Genomic DNA, 20,350 nt, shown 5'->3' on the forward strand with positions numbered 1-20,350 from the left:
TTTATACCTATTACTTGATATTAAATTTTTACTGAATTTATTTTTTATAATAAATTTTAAATATTTAAATTTTATTAATTATTTAGTTTTTGATAATTAAACACCAATTTATAAGTACTATAACAAACACACGTATGTAGCAACTAGCAAGTGACAAAATTGCACATTACTTCTTCAAAGGGATATGATCGAATACATCAAATTGGCGAATGTAGATCACAATTCACAAGTTAATTAATGGTTATGGTATGGTTGACAATTCATTGGTAAATCATATATATAACAAAGTCAATAGTATCTTCCACTTAATTCCACGGTGCATGCTTTTTTTGGTTCTATATTTTATTTTATTTTATTTTGTATTTGAAGTGGTTCATTCAGATTTCAGAATCTAATGTATATTTTAATGACTGGCTAGGATCATTCAAATATCTCTGACCTAATATTCATGAACAATATTCTATACTCCCTCCCACTACAGAAAAAGTTTATTATATTTAAATGCATTAATATAATTAACCAAACAACCGAAAGGAACCAAAATAGAAGAAAGGTCAAAATGGCTCAGCTTATTCGGGGGACCATTGAGCCAAATATATAGTGAATTGAATTAATTGTTATAAAATATAATGTTTAAATGACCCTTGTCAATCTCCAAAGGATCCATAGCTTAAACCAAGTGGAACAAAATAACGAACTACGAAAACTTAAAATGTCTAATCACTTTTACTTTATGCTTAAATCATATCTTATAATTACTTACTTTCTATATATATATTTCATTAAATAATTAAATTCACGAGGTTAACATATATATTATTGGAAGAGTTTCAAGTGTACTAGAAACGCTGGTGTTTCAGTTGTTTTAATCATTGATCTGAATTATAAAAAATATATATAATATATATTAATTGAAATCATATCGGTTAAAACAACTGAAATACTGAAGTTTTTTGATACACTTGAAAAATTTTCTATATTATAAATATAAATTAAACATGCGGAAATCAAAGTGCATGGTCATCGCCTTATTATTTTTAAAGTTCTGTTTGTTGTCGTCTTACTTTTTATATTATGACCAGCTGTGTCATGATAATGGAATAATAATGCTACTTAATTAATATATAAAAGATAAGATTAGAGCACAGGAAAACCGAGTCTTTTATATATAATGATATAAACTTTATAGTCACTTGTATATATTGTTTCCACTTGTAGCTAGAGTGTTCCTGGAATATATATATATATATATATTGATGTCTAAAATTAGAAGGTGTTTGACTATGTGTAACATATTTTTCATGTATGTATAGTTTCATGCATTGCTCTTCAAGTCTTTTGTGACTCTAATTAATTATCTCTTTTGAATTTTTTTTATTATTAATAATGTATCTAATCTTCTTAGTCTTATAATTTTTATTACATAACCAAATTATTACTTAAATTAAAACATAATTATTGTGTTTGCATTATATACATAGCAAATTCTACTATAAAAAAATATTTGATAGCTATAATGATTATAAAAATATTAATAAAATTAAAGTTATATTTTTCATATTTTAGTAATATTTTTTTTAAAATTTAAAAATATTATTAAAAAAAATAAAGTTCTGTGGTAGCTATTATTTTACTATGGCTATAGTGCCTACAAGGAGTTTATCAATTAATTGTAGACACCTAATATTTTTAAAGGAATTTTGACTTTGAATTATTTTATATTAAACATAATAAAATAGCTAATGATTAGGGTAAATATGTTAAAGGTGATCTGAAAAAAAATAAATTTTTTTATTAGAAAAATAAAGAGAAAATAGATGTTAGTGCATCATCTATGGCTGATGAGGTGAAAGACTGCGCATTATAGCAGGTATTCACGTTGCGATGTTTGTGACCCGCTGCGAAAAGAAAAAAAAGTGAAAACTAATGAAAAACTGCCGTGAAAATTGCAAGAAGATGAGAAAGAGCTAACAGTGGATGATCATACTTCTTATTTTTAATAAATTATTTCAAAAAATAAATAGTAAAATGAGTGAAACCATCAATCCACGCATAAACTGAAGAATCCAAGCTAATTGGTTCTTGGTGATATAATTTTGTTCAGTAGGTTTGTGTGACTATTCGGGTAAGTGAATAGGGAGATGGAACCATAGTTGTCAGAATCGGACCGGACCGGCCGGTTCGACCGGAAATCTGGTAAATCGGACCTAGTACCGGTCCGGTCCAAGCTTGCGACCGTTTCAGGCAAAGAACCGGTACGAACCGGTCTAACCCGGTGTGAATCGGTAAAAACCGGCAAAAACCGGATCGGTCCGAGTCAATCGGTAAAATATTTTGGGGAATGCTAGGGGGACAATGACTTTATTGAACAATATGAACAACCACCAATCAAATAAAAACACACTACACCTCCAAATTAACCTTCTAAATTTTAATATTAAAATAATCATCCGTACACTAGTAAAATGAACATCTGATATATCTATTGTTTACATTGTTTAATATTTTCATTATTCACCTGTACTTTTCCAAATATTTTAAATGGTGATAAAAATTAAAAAATATTACTTTTTAATTAGTGACAACAAATGGTTTTATATTTTGCAAATCACTTGTATATTTTATGAAAAACAAAATTTCTATTTCTTCTTGTTGATTCGTTTAACATACATTTTAAAAATAATTTTGCCTATAGCTTAGCTATTCAATAAAATATTGCAAAAATGCACTACTATACCAAATTTTAACAATGATAAAAATGTCTTAATTTTTTGCATGTTTAAAAAAATTACATCAAAATCTAATTTTTTAAATACTTTTGAGAATATATAATTTAACAGTTAAATATTTTTATATATTTTAAAATATTTTCAAATATTTTTTTATTGATCCTAGAAGGTTATTTTTATATGATAATTAGTGGGAAATTTTCTAGAATGTTGTAACATCATGTCTATGTCCGTTCCCAATTGCCATTTCAACCCATTCCATTTGTCTGCTAATAAAAAGCATATAATTAAGGAGAATCCAATAATTCAATAAGGCACCATTATTATATTGTGCATTGATAAGCCAATGCAGAAAGCACTATATTAGATACCAAGAGATAATATGATGGGTCGGGGAAGGTTATTCCAAATTAATAAGTTGGCAAAGGTAAATAATGAGTTTAATTTTGGTGTATTAATAATATAAATTATTTTATATAATTGTGTAATTATTATATTTATTTTTTTAATAATTATATTCACGTCGTTAATAAAAATAATAGTTATTTTTTAGGAAAAGTATGAGGAGTCAATAAAATATTTGTACAATGTGTATAATGGAGGTTTAAGGAGTATTAGAGATATAATCATTAGTTTTATTTTTTTCATCCGCTAAAATTTTTGGGGTGAGTGGTATCATGATATGATATTAGAGCGCTAAATTCATAAAGTCAAGAGTTTGATCCTTGATGAACCCCAAAATTAATTTAATCTTTTGGGAAGATGTTTATTATCCCTAATACTCGGATGGTTACTCTAGATAGTAAGAGGGATGTTCATTTTGTAACTCAATAGCCCATTGTACACATTGTATAAATAGTCCATTGTCTCCTTAGCGGGATCCTATTTTTTTAGGATATAGCGTTATGTTATTGAATGCACGTATAAAACTGTTTTACATTGACGATGCATTAAAATTAAATTAAAAAAATAATATAATTAATAAATAAGTTGGCAAATTAAAGGTTTAAAAAGTGCTGGTAACCTAAAACAAGACCAAATAAATTCACTCACTCAATTTGAGTCCAACATCCATGGCCTACCTTAAACTCTTGAAACCAGACAAACCCTAACATGTCATGCAATTATAATTTAGAAGCCAGCTTTGCAAACCTAAAATAGTTTTATAACAATTCATGATAAGAATTAAATAACAACATTTTTTTTTAAATAATTACCAACCACATTTTTTTATGATATTATAAGAATATGCTTTATTGATTATATTAAAGGTTTAATTATTCTATTAGTTTCTATCATTTTACAAAATTTTTTATTAGGTTCTTGTATTTTTTTTTAATTGAGTCCTTGCACCAAAAATTTTTTTAATTAGGTCCTCACACTTTTTTTTCTTTTATTTAGATTCCTGCACCAAATTTGTTTTTAGTTGGGTTCCTATAAAATTAAGTTAATTACGTCAAGAAGGACTTAATTGAAAAAAAAATTAGTACAAAAATCTAAATCCAATTAAAAAATATAAAGACCTAATTAAAAATTTTACAAAACTATAAGAATTAGTAGAATAACTAAACCTATATTGAATGAAAAATTTGCAAGATCGGATACTTATAAGAACTAGGAGATGCAATATCAAATTAAAACACATACAATAATAAGTTTAATCAATTTAATGTTAATATAAAAATTAAGTAGCTAGATATAAGAAGAAAAAAAGTGAATATTATAGTGTCATACTAAACAAAATTATTATTATTCACTTTTTTAAAAAGTATTATTATTCGGGCTATCATATTAAACAGTGTCATACTAAACACTTAACTATATGAATTGTCTAATGAATAGTATTATATATTACGAATTGTGACAAAATATATCATATTTCAAATAAGGTAAACAATATATATAATGTCGTCATTATCCTAAATAAGAGCAAAATAGCAACCTATATATTACGTATATAATACAAATTAAATAACACTAAGAACAACTTTTCGCGATTCCATAAAAAAATAAAATAAAATAAAATAAAATGCCTGAAATAACTTTTCACAAGTCACAACTCGCAACGCCTTCTCAGACCTCAAACTCTCCCACTTGTCTTGTTGTCTACCTTTATTCGATGGTGCGAGTTTTATGTTCGAATAAATAATTAAATATATAATTTTTCGTATGTTGTTTAATAATTAGTATTTAAGTTTTTTTATATAAACAATATAAAACATTAAGCGCGTAAATTTCGTTATTATTTGGCAGGAATTTTTGAGATGGATGTGAAGTGTATAAATATATATGTTGGTTTGGATTGATTTATTTAAGTGAACAAAAATATTTATAATAAAAAATAAAATATTTTTATTAAGTTTTAAATTTGTTTAGATGTATNTGTGTTGTTTATTTTATTTTTAATATGTATTTTAACATATATTTTTATAGGAATAATTAATTTAATAGTTACTTTTTTCTGTATATATAACATAATTGTAATAATAATAATCTTTTCTTTTTTTTTCATTTATAATAATGTAATTTGAAACTTTAAAAAAAATGTTATAGTTCCCCTAATTCTAAGATTGTAGCTAGATGATTTAGTTGTGATTTTTAATATTCTCTCACAATGATATAATAATCTATAAAGAATAAATTAAAGATGATAGTATCTTATTGCTCTCTAAAGAATAAATTAAAGTTGTTTTTTTTTTCTTACAATATCAATCACTCTACAGCGCAGTGTCACATAATTAAAAAAGATTTGAGAGGAACAACATGACAAAACGAAGAACTTGAGGTGAAAAAAAAAGAGCACAAATCAGATCAGAAGGGACACCATTAAGAATCAAGAAAATAGGTGTATGAAAAAATATGTGGTAGATGCTAATTAAAATTCAGACGATGAGGCTATTTTATATTTTTATTAGAGTTTAATTTTGATGTATTTACAGAATAAAACGTTTTACGCATTTATGTAATTATATCTATTTTTTTAAATGACTATTCATACGACTAATGTAAAAATAGTTATTTTTGTTAATAACTATTTTTGTTAATATGACGTTATGTAATTAAATATACACGTAAAATGGTTTTACACACTATTAATACTTGATAGTACATTAAAATAATTAAATTCTTTTTATTATTCTTAATATTCTTATTCTTATTTTGATATTTTGTATATTGTCTTACGTGTCCCTTCTTTCCCTTGTGTTTGGCTTATATATAGACCCCATTGAAATGCTTGTTCCCTCAAACTCATCAAATAGCTTCTTCATTCTTTGTTTTTTTCTCTCTTTAATTCAGTGATTCTCATATAAAAATCACTTCAAACAAAACGAGCTTTAACTAGATTGTTTCAAATCTAGTTAATCATCTTTCACAATATAAAAAAACTTGAATAATCACTGTATAATATGGCTCGTTCTTTCTCGACTGTGAAGGCTTCCATTTCTTCTCTTATTACCAGGTTGGTACCCAAAAAATAGTTGAAATTTTTTATAATAGTGTGAAAATGTTGAAATACATTATTGTTTTTGTGTTTTTCTATCATCTATATATTGTTTTATTTGATTTTTTTTTTTTTGCATTTTTCTACCATCTATATATACACGGTTTCCTTCATTAAGGAATTCAAGTGTGTTTATGAATACTTTTTATTTTTTTAAATTCATTGTTTTTGGAAAGTGGATATTATAAAATTAAAATAGATCTAACCATTATATATTCATCATATGTAAAAGTCAATTAAGTATATACTAGTTTTTTTTATTTTGTTTCGTATATAACTTATCACAAATTTTGAATATATTATTAAATAAATGATAACTTCTCTAGTAGCTAGCTAAGAGAACATGGAAGCTAGCTAAGAGACACAAAAATATGAAAAAGACAGCATCATTTTTATATTCAGAGACATTTTAAATAATATTAGTTACATACTAAGATTAGTATGTACTTTTTTCCTTCTTTTAAATTCAACCTTACTTTTAATTTTTTAAAATAATATATATTAAAAAATAGAAATACTAGGTAAACAATGACCATCTTGAATAATATGAAAAATCACCAATCAAATAAAAATACAATACATCCTAATTTAATTCTACTAATTAAATTTAAGATTAATTTACTCTTTTAATCCTATTAATTCACATTATTCACACATTGTTCAAAAATATTATTGGTTACTTATACTTTTCCATTAAAAAATTAATGTATCTAGCCATTTTATATGAATACAGGCAAGGATATGCGACAACAGCACAAAGTGCAGTTAGGGGAGGAGCAGCCACCATAAGCGGCGGCAAGATGGGGCCAAAGACGACGGAAGAGAAGGCGGCGGCTGCGAAGAAGGTGTCATGGGTCCCAGATCCAGTCACCGGTTACTACAAACCAGAGAACATCAAAGATATTGATGTTGCTGACCTTAGAGCTACTCTCTTGACAAAAAAGTTCAACCATTAAAAATTTCATAAAAAAAAAAAATTATGATTGAGGAATTATCTTGAGTGACAAGTATAACCTTATTATAATTAGGAGGGGTTAAGATTTAATTTCATATATGAATGAACCATGCATGAAAACTAGTTAATTAGTTCATGTATGTATGGGAAGAGATCCATTATTGTATACATATATTAATTTCTAAATTTTTGTTGTGCCCTCTGTGTTCTGTTCTGCCTACTCAGAATCTTATATCATTAAAGAAATATTCCCAAGTCATATAAGTTACTGCTGGTTTCTTTTAAAGTGAAAATTTAGATGAATTTGTTTTTATGTAAAATTGTTAGTGATATTAATTTAATTAAATATGTCAAATTATTTAATGATTTTAATTAATAACTTAATTTATATATAAATGGTTATATGTGAGTCTTTATATTATTTTTAATATTTTAAGAGTCGAACATTAATCTAATAAAATTAGAGATTATCTAAATTTAGCTTTAAGCTATTTTTACATTTAAGCAAATTAAACAAAATTTACATAAAACACTAAATAAATTTTCCAAATATGATTTTATATCAAAATGTACAAAATATATTAATGAGAAATGTTAGAATTATCAGAATTTATTATATTTTGTTATTTGTTTTGAGAATTGTTTAAAACGGTGATTTAGGTCTAAACATGAAATTTAGATTTCTTGATATGGTAGCGTTTGATTTTTTTGGTGTCGAGGTGTTGGATTAGAACGTGAGTTATATTTGGAAAGGTGTCAGTGTATTTATGGTAGAGTTTGATAACCTCCCTAATGGCGGTAGTTTTATCTTATCTTATATCTTTGGAGTTTGTTGAGATCTTATCTTTTAGATGAGATAGAGATAGTAGGAGAGATTTAGAGAGGCAGTTACTTATTTAGATGAGTACAAGCCGGTCTCATTCGTCGTGTCCGACCTCTCAAAGAGGTCGAGTATCCAGTAGAAGCCATCCTTTTGAGGTGGGCCTTGTGTCTTTATTAGGGTTGGCTTTATAATTTGGGTTAGGGTATAAACAGTGCCCCTGCTTGAGTCCTGATCTTTATATAGGTCAAGATGAAGCATTCTGTGGCTTCTGCTTAGATGCCGGATGCTCCTTTCTATGGAGGTCGGGTTTTTCACCGTTTGAAAATTTAAACATTTGTTCTTTGTTACTCTTATAAACAGCGCTCAAATCGCTCTTTTGTTTTTTGAAAAAACCTTTTTGCCTTTAAAATAAAGTTAGGTCTTTTGAGATGTTGAGTTTCCTTTCATAGGTCCAACTTTGAGTAATCAGCCTTTATCAAGTTATTTTTACGACTCGTTTTTTATCTGATCTCATTGAGATCGCTTCGTATGAGTTGTTTATATAACTTCTTACATGAACTTGTATCTTGTCGCTTCATCTTACCGACCGAGTTTAGGTCGGGCAATAATTTTTTGTGTTTTGTCGAGCTTAAGTTAATGCATCTTGAGTAGGAAACTTTTGGAAACATAAGAATGAAACAAATAGGAATTTTTATTAGTAAAATAAAAGCCTCCTTAACAGAAATATGCGTACAAGGGGATTGAGTGTCCCTAACCCCGTGCTAGTGCCTCATTAAAAACCCTGGGATCGGAAAAAAAAGAGTGCACTTCTGCACGAGGTTCGCTGCTTAGTTGTAATACCTTCTTGAGTTACATGCGTGCCAGGACCTCGAGAACTCTCGTCCTTGGAGGTGGGATACTTTATAGTAACCTTTGTCTAAAACCTCTACTATTTTGTACAGTCCTTTCCAATTAGCAGTCAGCTTCCCTTCTCCTTCTCCCGGGCTTGGTAAGGCAGATTTGGCCGAGGAAGAGGTTTCCTTAGTAGGAAATTTTCTTCTAAGTTGATGTATTTCTCTGTCCTTTTTAAACTTCGGTTAGGAAAGTTGGGTGTTGCTTGGATATGGACTGGGAGAATAGCCCTTCTTTGAGGCCGTTGACTAGTCCCATGATCACAGCTTCAGTGGGTAGGCTCTGAATTTCCAAGCATGCTTTGTTGAACCTTTCTATATACTCTCGAAGAGTTTTTTCGATCTCTTGTTTGATCCCTAATAAGCTCAGTGCGTGTTTTGCTTTATCCTTCTGGATGGAGAACCTGGTCAGAAACTTTCAGGACAGTGACCGACCTGGGGGATAAGGTGTCGAACCATTTCATGGCTACTTTTGAAGTTGTTGAGATGATATATAGGATCGGTCGTTCCATCATAAAAGTCCATATCATGGGTTTGAAATTCCTGGGTACTTTGGTCCGCATGATCTCTTCTGATAATGGATCTTTTTCACCTAGAAGGCTGTCTTTCCGATCTGTTTAGGTAGTTCAAATTCAAAGGTCGGTTTTCAACTTCAGGAGCTTTTCTTTTAGCTGTCTTCGTCGTCTTACCTCCCTTCGTAACGGTCGTTCAGCCTCTCGCTGTCGTTCAGCCTCGTATTTGAGTTGTTCTAATCGATCTCTTTGGTCTCGGACGAGACCCAGTATTTTCGCGGTTTGTGGAGGTTCTTCTTCTTTGAGATGATGGATTTTCGAATGAATCCGTGTTAGCCTAAGGTTGGCCGATGGCCCTTTTTCTTAGGGGCCCTGTTCTTGAGGTGGAGGAGGCAGTATAATGACATTGCTCTCTGGTTGGGGCTCATCTTTGGATTCATATACTGAGTGGTTGTCTTCGTTCTGGTTGTCGGCCATCGCTATGGGATGAATTCCAGGTCGCCAATAACGGCGCCAATGTTTCGAGGGTTACTTAAAACGGTGATTTGGGGATGAATGTGAGGTCCAGATCTCTTGGTATGGCAACGTCCGACCTCTTTGGTGTTGAGATGTCGCCTGTCCGAGTTTCTCGTGAGGAGGTGGGAGGTAGTACCTGCAAGAGACTCCGATGCTTAAGTTAGTAAGGTCTTTGAGCAGGATTTTTGTATATTAGAACGTGAGTTATATTTGGGGAGTGCCAGTGTATTTATAGTAGAATTTGATTATTATCGCCCTAGTGACGATAATTCTATCTTATCTTATATCTTAGGAGTTTGTTGAGATCTAATCTTCTAGATGAGATAGAGATAATAAGAGTTTGTTGACTATCTAATTATTATAACCTAGTTAAGGTGGTTGCTATGGTGCCTACAAATGTTTGCCTAACTTCCTAAAACGGTTAAAAATTAATATTTAATTTTAAAAGTATAAAAATAAAAAATTATTAAATATTCAAAACTTATCATATTAAGTAAATTAGACAAAAGTTAAACACCATACCATAGGCATTATAGAATTCACCCCTAGGAAATATATATAATAATTTAATTAATAATTTAATAAAACTACTATAAGAAGTGACAAAATAATTAAACTGGTTGAAAGAATTCATCTACTTAATAGAAATTTCTCCAGGATCCTTCAAATTATAAGACAGGAGTTTTTTGAAATGTAACTAAATACACTGAATTTTAACCATGAAACTGCCATTGAAATAAATACCATCAGTAATATGTATATATAATATATATTTGGGAACCCGTGATATGAGTCATGTTCACATAATATGGACCATGATAAAAAACGAAACTGTGACCACATAATTTTTTCCCTTTATCTCAAGACCACGGGTGGACATAAATAAATAAAAGTATGATATTTTTTTTAATAAGTGTTATAAAGTGTGATTTTTCGTTGCACATTTTTTAAGTGAAACAAAGAAAAGCCATATGATAAAAGATAATATATAATAAAAATCACACTTAACAACATTAATTACTTAATACAAAAAAATTACAAAAAAATTGAGAAAATTAACACTCTTCGTGATAATCAACCATTAATATATACATGTGATAATGCTTTCCACATAATTATTAACAGAAAATCACATGATAATACTTTGATTTCTTTCCCATTCATTATTAGAGTCTTTAACAAAACTAGATACCTACCTTTTTCCTTTATTAATAACCTATCAGCACATCTATTGACTTCAACAATTTTGTACAAAACGTAACTACAAATGTAGACACATGTAGTAAAGTACTTCTAGCTAGATCAATAAACAAAATTAGCTAACATTAGACATTGAATTTGTTCAAGTTATTAAGATAGATCATTATAATTAGCTTATGTTAGTAGATTAAATTTGACGGAGCTATATGCATGTATGTTCATTGTCTTTATTTGCCTATAAAAACACCCCCACTAAAATATGTTCTCTTCACAACTTAACAGTAAAGTTTAATCACAAATCACAATTACAAATAATAATAAAACATGGCTAGCTCTTTTTTCACTAATAATGTGAAGTTTATCTCTGCTCATGTTCTTGGAGGATTCTCCATCTCTCTTATTACCAGGTATAATAAAGATTTTTAATCCCATTTCATGTGAAACTTAATTACCTAGTTTTTTACATTTTAGTCCGTACATGAATTTAGTCTACATAATTCTTAGATAGTGAAATTTTTTATATAAAGTTTAATTATATATTTGTTGTGTCTATAAAACAATTATTATTGTTTTTTTACATTTATCACTTAAAAAATTAAATAAATAAATTTATTGGTAAATAGTCTAAGGATTTTTACAAAATGAATAGTGTTAGTGGCTGCTTTATAATAATAAAAAAAATAATCGATATTATTGTTCAATAATAATATCGATTTTGCTAAAGATTAACAAAAAATAAACTAATAATCGTAAAAAAAGTTCAAAACATTCAAAATTTAAAATATAACACATCCAAAATCCAAAAACTAGACTCCAAAATTCACGTTGGATGATTATTGATTAATTTTTGTTATTTTCCTATCCTCGTACCTATTAATATAAGATAAATTAAATAAGTATATTTGTATATAAAGTTCACAACATTAATCTGTATTTGAATATATTAAATTATGATGTTAAATTATTTACAAATATTATATTGATCATGAATGAAAAATACATTCTATAAGTACCAAATATACTTGACATATGTAATTATTAAAAGGGTTAACTACCAATTTATTAATATTCGAAAGATTTAGCCGTTTGCAAAAAAAAAATGTTACTAACAAAATAAATTCAAAAAAATTAAAAATTACGACAAAATTAATCATTAAATATTATATTTTTATGAGTCACAAAAAAAATTTTGATCCAAATTTTTTGTCAATATTTGAATAAATATTTAAAAGATACAAAAAAAATTCAGGGCAAAATTTGATTTCTAATTTTTTTTTTTAGTTTTCAAAAAAGGTGGTCTTTCGAATTTTTTTTTTAAAATTCACTTGACATAAATTTATCAAATTTTAAAGATGAAAATATTTAAATTCTATAGTAATGATTATAAAAATTTGCATCAAAATTTGATATATATTAAAGTATTTTTTAGAATATATATTTAATATCTAATTTTTGTTGTGTTTTAAAATTTTTTAAAAATCTATTTATCGTTAGTATTTTTTTAGCAAGATAAACTTTCAAATACCATGCATTTTAATAGTTTTCTCTTATTAATACAAATCCGAATCTCACAAAACAAGAAGGGTTTAATTAATTATACATTTATACTATGCTTTTTTTTTGTGTGGAGTATATATAGACGTACGTACGCGGTGGCAACAGCACAAAGTGTAGCAAGCGGAGGAAGAGCCACCATAAGTGGCAGCAAAATGGGGCCGGCGACGGTGGAAGAAAAGGTGGCAATTGCTAAAAAGGTGTCATGGATGCCGGACACTGTCACCGGTTACTACAAACCAGAAAACATCAATGAGATCGATGTTGCTGAGCTCAGAGCTTCACTTTTGACCAAAAAATTCAACAATTAATAATGATTATGTGACTCCAACAAAACATAGGTTATGATTACAACAATAAAATTCTGATTATGTTTCATGTATGATATACTAGTAGCAAAAGGTGATGAATTAGGACATGAAGATTGTGATTTAATATTTCAAGCATCGGTTGTGAACCTTACTTAATTGAACCTCTAGGCGAATATTAGCAACTCTTACTCTATTTTCTTTTTTCGGAATAAATACTCAAATTGGTATTCCAATTTCTATTGAATTATTAAATCGGTTTCTAACTCATTTTTATGTTCATGTATGTTATTTGACTCACGTTGATATGCATTGTTGACTAAAACGATGCATGGTAGATAATTTTGGGAACCTATTTGATTCAATGAAAATTTAAGCCACCAATTTGACTCGGGCATAAAGTTTAAGAAGTTAATTTGAACAATTACGAAAAAAAATGTTACGTTGGAAAATATGATCATTACGACCAAATAAAAAGTATACTAAGTATTTTAAATTTGAAACATTATTAAGTTTTTATCAAGACTACTTGGGCAACTGTTTGCATCGGAGTCATAGTTGATGAATTTGTCTTGTATTAGTGTTTTGAAATGACTGGGAGTTGCATATGACTTTAATCCTATGACTTAAAGTCTATAGTTCTTGAACTTCTCTTGTGATAAATTTGAACTTAAGTCATTTAATTTTCTTAAATGCCACACAGTTTGCTCTTTCAACTATCGACAAAAATATAGTTTTCATAAATGCACGAAAACTTGACTATATAAACCTATGTCATGTCCTTCAAGCAAACATTTCAAAACATAACAAACGTCGGTGAAAATTATTTGATGCAATGATTTTGAGGTGTTTGTGCATCCACATGTTTTAAACATTTTAAAGAGTTTTGGAAGTGCACTTTGCATGACGTCAAATTCTCACTTATTTTGATTATCCTCCTAATTGTTGCCAGATTGGAGGCTGGGGAATTTTCTCCTTTTTTTATTATACAGAACTAAAATCCCAAAAAACAAGAAAACTAAAATACAGACTCTACGGGATAAAGTAGTTTCTTCTTTGCATCAGAGAGCTAGATCAAATGACAAAGAGTAAAGCTAGGGAACCAAAAACATATCAGCCAAAACCCAGCCAAATAGCTTTGGATGAATTCAAAATTTTTACGAGTTAATATATATGGATGTTTCTTCTACTAAGTACTAGAATGTTTCTTTTTCATATTAAATGGATGTTCTTTTATATATTTTTCGAATTTGTAATTGTTAGAAGTGGATAGATTAATATGAGAAAAAAGAGGAAGGTTTTTATAGGTTTTAATTAGGTTTACTTAATCAATTTAAAATTTTTTAAATTTTGAATTTAAAAAATTTTAAATTAATTAATTATTAATATAAATTAATATAGTTTTGTTTAATTTTTGGCTGATAAGCTTTTGGTTCCTTATACTTTTCCAATGACAAAATAAGTTGCATCTTAAAAAGTTGCATCAAGTTCAAATCCCAACTAAGACTGGGATGAGATTTGAAAACCTCGTAGTGTGGGGGTATAGGTATGTGAGTAATATAATGACCAAAAAAATTAATTCCTTCTTCATCCTCATTGAGGAACTTAGGCACTTAGCTAATTCCAAGATAGTTCCTTCTAATAAGACAATCAGTACATCTATTGTTTTCTCTGTAAAAATGTACAAAATAAACACTAATTTCTACTTTTCGGCTCATCAATTCGTCTAACCAGAACATCGAGGTGATTGCCGAGGTTTCTTTCTCCATGATCAAGTTCATTACCACTGCTTCATCTCCTACCTCGAATCTTCGAAATCCATAGTCCAGGCGAGCTTCAAGCCCCACAGTTCATGTTAAGTTAGCAAAGATGGTTGTATTCCAAGCTTGCCCAACAATTGCAAGGCGTGATATTGGTGAATGGGTTATGCGAGTAATTAGCAAAATCTGGGTAGTTTTTAGGTCCATCATTATTGCATTAAGCAAGCACCAAAATGTAATGAAGTTTACACTATTTGGAATTCCAGATATTTGATCCACAACACTTTGTACACCATCTTTATTGCATTATTAAGTCATCTCCACCAAACAAACAGATTTTGACAAATTACATTTTGACATTTCTGATTTCTAAGTAGTTAATTAGTTATTACTATTTCACACTTTATATATACTATTATTCTAAAATAAGTTTGAGAATTTTTCTCAAAACCTCCCTGTGCCACACTACAATTAAGTTGCTTAACCAGAGAATTTCCATTTTCCAATACTGTGCATATCAAACAATTTTCAGATTTTGCTTATGCATAGTGTATCAAACAGAAATTACTGTAACAAGATCTATGGTATACAGGTAAACAACCTCCATCAGAATAAAACATCCGTGATTGATTCCCATATCCCCTTCATACAAATTGTTTAATATAAGCTACAATTGCAATTTAACATGCCATTATAATAGTCCTGTTCTTCAAGACACTAAGCAAAACCACTACACTGTATTTATTTTGTGGTTTAAATGCCAGATCTAGAAAGAGCATTGCAGTGAAAATCGAAAATGTTCCAATCCTTATTCCCTGGTGAATATGATCAAATTAACAAAATTAATTAAGCTTTTTAACAGTCCAAAAGCACAGAATAATGAATCACACAGAAGCAGAAACAGCTTAGGAAAATACCACATGAACATACAAAAGGCCCCTTCCCCTTTTTGTTACAGCAAGCATAGTTCATCATGTTTGAATCCTTACAAAAAATAGCATTTGAACAATCAAAAGTGACTATAAACATGTCAAGCTGTCAACATCATTGTAGCAAATACTGACAAAATTCTGACTCTCTATAGAATAGTTTAAGAGAAATTCTTTTGGATTTTGTGATTATGTCACAGCCTGACAGCAAGTCGAATAGCAAATTTCTTATTCGATTCAATTTTAATTTTTAACAATAGCTGAAAGAAGTACCTAAGAATCCCTCAACTTTTTTCAATTTTAACATAATAATAACCTAATTATCAAGCAAGAACATGCACAAAACAAACCACCAATGAAAACTATGCAATTGATTTACGATAACACTGTTCAGCTGTAAGCAACACAAAATCCACAGAGAAACCTAATTAAATTTCTGAAATAAAATAAATTATACTTTTTTAATTTCTACGATGACGAAACCGATGGATTCCTCAACTTAAGCTTCCTCACTCGGAAATCGTCGTCGTCGTCGCAGTTCAATCCGCAACCGCACCTTGGCGACACGAAGAAGTTATCGAGCGGGAACGAAGCGGAGGCGATTCCAACGGAGAAATCGAGCTCGTCGCCGTTACGCACGACCTCGACGATGTTAAGCCAGAAGAAGAGGACCTTAACGGAGACGCCGTTGAGCTCCGTTAGCTTGTCTTTCGAGATAATGCCACTGATCGTTGATTTGTAGCTAAGCTCGTAGGATCCTTCCAGAGAGAAGCTGCAGGTTCCGTTGAGGAACGCGCGGAATTTGCCCGTGGATTCGTCGAGTTCGTAGCCGGTTATGCCTTCAGGGAGAATTCCCGAGGGGAAATCGTAGCTCGCGAGAGCCTCGTATGCGGTAGGTTCTCCGGCGACGGAGGAAGTGGTGAGCAGCGGAGAGAGGAGGAGGAAGAGAAGAATGGCGGTGATCGGAGCGGATGGAAGGGTTTTTGGTTCAGTTTTTCGGTTAGTATGAAATGAAACTATGAATGAAAGAAGAAAGAAGTGGGGACTGGGGTTTAACAAAACGACGTCGTTTCGTTTGTTTGGTGGATTAAATTAAATGGATCTGACTGTTTGGTATGTGACTCATGACACAGCTGTGTTAGAATTGGATTACCATGTTTTTTTTTGTTGGCCCAAAATGAGCGTGATTTTCATCGTAAGAATGCATTGATTAATGAATGATTTAAATCTAAGCAAGTGTCGGGGGTTCGAATCCCGCCTTGTGCATGCAGCAACCCATTAGCCAGCGGCAAACCCTTAAATGGAGCTCAGTACCGCGGCGGATTAGTCCTTGACCTGTCGGGTTGGGGGATACCGTGGGAAACCAAAAAAAAAAAAAAATCTAAAAATTCCAATTAATTTAATAAAAAATTCATTTTTTTGTTCACATTTTGAATCCTAAATCCACTTAAATTGTCAAAAAGAATTAGAAACAAAGATGACCATGGAGTCCAACCATATTTTCCCACCTAAACCAAGCACCTGGAAAGTGGATACCCATGTGATCATCAGCTTCGAATGTCTAAGCTGCGAAATGTTTTCAATTATCATCATTTTGATGATTTGTATACGGAATCGACAGAATTCTCTTCTCCGTTAAATAAGATTCATGATTAATATGAAATAGATATCACACTTCATCCATTGATAAAAAAAAATGTACATTAACTCGATTTATAAGATCGATCAACCATCTAACGATTCGCAACACGAAAATATCATCACGGTTGTCACTCTCCAAGTTACACTTATTAAAAGGAAAATAAAAATAGAACAATGCTAGAAGCAGCAACTTTTATGATTGGTAGCCATCAAATAACTATCAATGATGATTTAATGGTGTAAGATTGGTGTGAGATTTCATTCAATGACTGACCTTTCTCTACTGGTTACATGCTGGCCAAAATTCAATAAAATTGCTAGTCTTTAGATTTTTCCATAAAATTAAACTATACACATACATGCTTAATCAAATGTACTTTCCACTTTCCACATAAATCATGTGTAAAAGGACAACACAAACTAATAAGTACAAGAAAACATGTTAAGTTAGTGAAGTATAATATAATCCATTTTATGTGTAATTATATTTAAGATTTCGTCACTTATACATTGTGACCTTCAATTATTAAGTGTGACAAATACTTCATTTTATGACAAAATCAATTGATTGGCAAACTCACAAAAATTTCTCTAAACAAATCTCATAAGAACTTATGAAGAGAACCATAAAAGGCTATTGAAACAAACCTTAGTCCCCTTTCACCATGTTGATATGGAAGATGAAGTACTAAAAAGTAAAAACATCCAAATACAACATCAAAACCATGAATGATATAATCTTATTTAACACACCTAATTAACAAGTTCTCTCCGATCCAACAACCCTAATTAAGAAGACATAACATAATCATGTGATGACATGTTCCCATGATGAATGACCTTGTTAGCCAAATTTACACAATCAAATCCACAACCACAAGTGGGAGACTCATAGAAATTACTAACCGCAAAATCAGCAGATGCAATCCCAACCGAGAATTGTAACTCATCATCAACACGTGTCACCGACACAATGTTCAACCAAAGGAACAAAACCTTAACCTGAATACCACTTAAGTTAGAGATCTTGTTCTTGGTGATGACACCTGTTATGGTTGACTTATAGTTCAGATCATAGGACTCAATCTTGAACGTGCAAGTGCCATCTAAGTAAGCTTTGAAGTTACCCGTGGAAGGGTCCAATTCGTAGCTTAGAACACCGTTTGGGAGAAGCCCAATTGGGAAGTTGAACTTTTGAAGAACATCATAAGCAGTTAAGGTGGTTGTGTTTTCTTCATTATTAGAGGATAATGATGTGGTTGAGAGGAAGATCAAGATCAAGGTTGTGAGAAATATTAGATTTTGGGATATGGGTTTTGCTTGAAAATTGATAGTACCCATTTTTTCCTTTTGGGTTTATGAGTGTGTTACTGTGTTGTGAGTGTGAGGAACATTTTAATTGATGATGGTGTTACTTGGATTCTTTACTTTGTTGTTATTTTCTAGACCGTAGATTCCAACTACCATAATGGATGGTGATATTTTAGTTCCTAGTGGACACGTGGAAAGACCAAAAAGCATAGATAAATTTTAATTTTCTCCACACACACGAGTTTGACTAATTGACTAATAGCAACTCGTTTAGGTTTGGGTTGGGTCCATTATTTGAAAAGGGGTGTGTTTTTGTAAGCATAAAAAAATAATTATTAATATTTCTTTTTAATGAATTAAATTTTTCCAAGTAATAAGTCAACATGCTTAATTTAAATATTAAAGAAGTATAAAATCCTATAAACTCTATTTCTATAAAGCTTAGATAACATGTATATGAAGTTAAAGAAATGTAATCATAGAAAATACTTTATGAGAGTATCTAGCTTGTGCGGCTATCGAAAATACACGTATCTATACATTATACTGAAAAGAACAACTACACAATTACTTAGAATATTCTTTTTTTTTTTAAATATTACATTAATTATATGAGGCATCAAAGGACGGAAAGTATTATATTTTATTTTAAGTAGCATTTCTTGGTAGATACAATTATTTAATGTTACGATATTATATAGTACCGACTTTATAGAAAAAGGGAAAATGAAATAAAAAAAATTGAAAAAAACGCCAAAAGCTGCAACGATGTGCTCAATGCAGAAGTGGGGGTGTTTGATAAATGATAAGAGCAAAGACAAAATAAAGCGATGCTAAATAAATACATTGTAATTTGTAAGAAGAAAAATCATAACATATGATAAGATATTAATTAAAATGCAAAATGTTGAATTAAATTGAAGAGAGGGGAAGAGTGTTAACAGTGACACAATCGAATCCACAGCCACACTGAGGACTCTCATAGAAATTTTCAACTCCAAAATTGGCAGAAGCAATACCAACAGAGAATTGAATCTCATCGCCGTCACGTTTGACTTCAACTATGTTGAGCCACAAGAGAAGAATCTTAACACTAACACCCTTAAGATTATAGAGCCTACCTTGTGTTATAACACCGGTTATGGTGGACTTGTACTTTAGGGTATAACCTTCAATAGAAAACGAACACGTGGCATCCATGTATGCAGCGAACTCACCGGTTTCTTTGTTGAGTGCATAGCCAATTATACCCTTTGGGAGAAGACCGACCGGGAAACCGTATTGTTGGAGAACATCATAGGCTGATAGCTTCTCATCTTGTTGAACTTGGTGTTGGTGTTGGTGGTGTTGAATTGAAGAAGCATGTGATGATGATGATTTGAGAGAGAAGAGGAGGAAGAGAAGGGGGAAGAGGAATTTGGTGGTGATTGAAGACATGGTTATTGTTAGTGTGATGGAAATTTCAAGTTAGGAAGGTTAGATTTGAATTGATGAAATGATGAAATAGTTGTCAGATATTTTGGATTTGTTTTTGTTGTGGGGAGATGAATGTGGTGTTATATAAAATATAAATGGGAAAGTGAGAAGAGAGGAAGGGATTCTTCGAGCTCGGGTTCGGTGGAAAAGTCAAAATAATAATAATATGAAAAAAAGTATCAAGACCATAATTATTAGTTTAATTTTTTTAATTTAGTTTATTTAGTTTAATAATTAATTAATA

General features: G+C 30.2%; 5 protein-coding genes across 5 annotated transcripts; 2 read left to right on the forward strand and 3 right to left on the reverse strand.

Annotated features, from left to right (window-relative positions):
• The first annotated feature begins 5,973 nt into the window (after positions 1–5,973).
• Positions 5,974–7,372, forward strand: LOC107475974 (indole-3-acetic acid-induced protein ARG2). Its single transcript, XM_016095686.3, has 2 exons — positions 5,974–6,189; positions 6,965–7,372. Exons 1-2 carry the CDS (start codon positions 6,137–6,139, stop codon positions 7,185–7,187), a joined length of 276 nt encoding a protein of 91 aa, XP_015951172.1. The 5' UTR covers positions 5,974–6,136; the 3' UTR covers positions 7,188–7,372.
• Positions 7,373–11,408: 4,036 nt separating this feature from the next.
• On the forward strand, positions 11,409–13,193 carry LOC107475973 (indole-3-acetic acid-induced protein ARG2-like). The gene is made up of 2 exons (XM_016095685.2): positions 11,409–11,534; positions 12,767–13,193. Exons 1-2 carry the CDS (start codon positions 11,452–11,454, stop codon positions 12,990–12,992), a joined length of 309 nt encoding a protein of 102 aa, XP_015951171.1. The 5' UTR covers positions 11,409–11,451; the 3' UTR covers positions 12,993–13,193.
• A 2,010-nt stretch (positions 13,194–15,203) lies between these two features.
• Positions 15,204–17,218, reverse strand: LOC107476078 (uncharacterized protein At5g01610). Its single transcript, XM_021136083.2, has 3 exons — positions 17,200–17,218; positions 16,136–16,694; positions 15,204–15,564 (listed from the first exon to the last, which is right to left on the reverse strand). The coding sequence occupies exons 1-2, from the start codon at positions 17,216–17,218 to the stop codon at positions 16,147–16,149; spliced, it is 567 nt and encodes a 188-aa protein (XP_020991742.2). The 3' UTR covers positions 15,204–15,564; positions 16,136–16,146.
• Positions 17,219–17,956: 738 nt separating this feature from the next.
• LOC107475976 (uncharacterized) lies at positions 17,957–18,923 on the reverse strand. The gene has a single exon (XM_016095688.3). The coding sequence runs from the start codon at positions 18,658–18,660 to the stop codon at positions 18,109–18,111; it is 552 nt and encodes a 183-aa protein (XP_015951174.1). The 5' UTR covers positions 18,661–18,923; the 3' UTR covers positions 17,957–18,108.
• A 595-nt stretch (positions 18,924–19,518) lies between these two features.
• LOC107475977 (uncharacterized) lies at positions 19,519–20,166 on the reverse strand. Its single transcript, XM_016095689.3, has one exon. The coding sequence runs from the start codon at positions 20,065–20,067 to the stop codon at positions 19,543–19,545; it is 525 nt and encodes a 174-aa protein (XP_015951175.1). The 5' UTR covers positions 20,068–20,166; the 3' UTR covers positions 19,519–19,542.
• Between the last annotated feature and the right edge of the window lie 184 nt (positions 20,167–20,350).

The sequence above is a fragment of the Arachis duranensis genome, chromosome 2, assembly GCF_000817695.3.
Source record: "Arachis duranensis cultivar V14167 chromosome 2, aradu.V14167.gnm2.J7QH, whole genome shotgun sequence".
Classification (NCBI taxonomy): Eukaryota; Viridiplantae; Streptophyta; class Magnoliopsida; order Fabales; family Fabaceae; genus Arachis; species Arachis duranensis.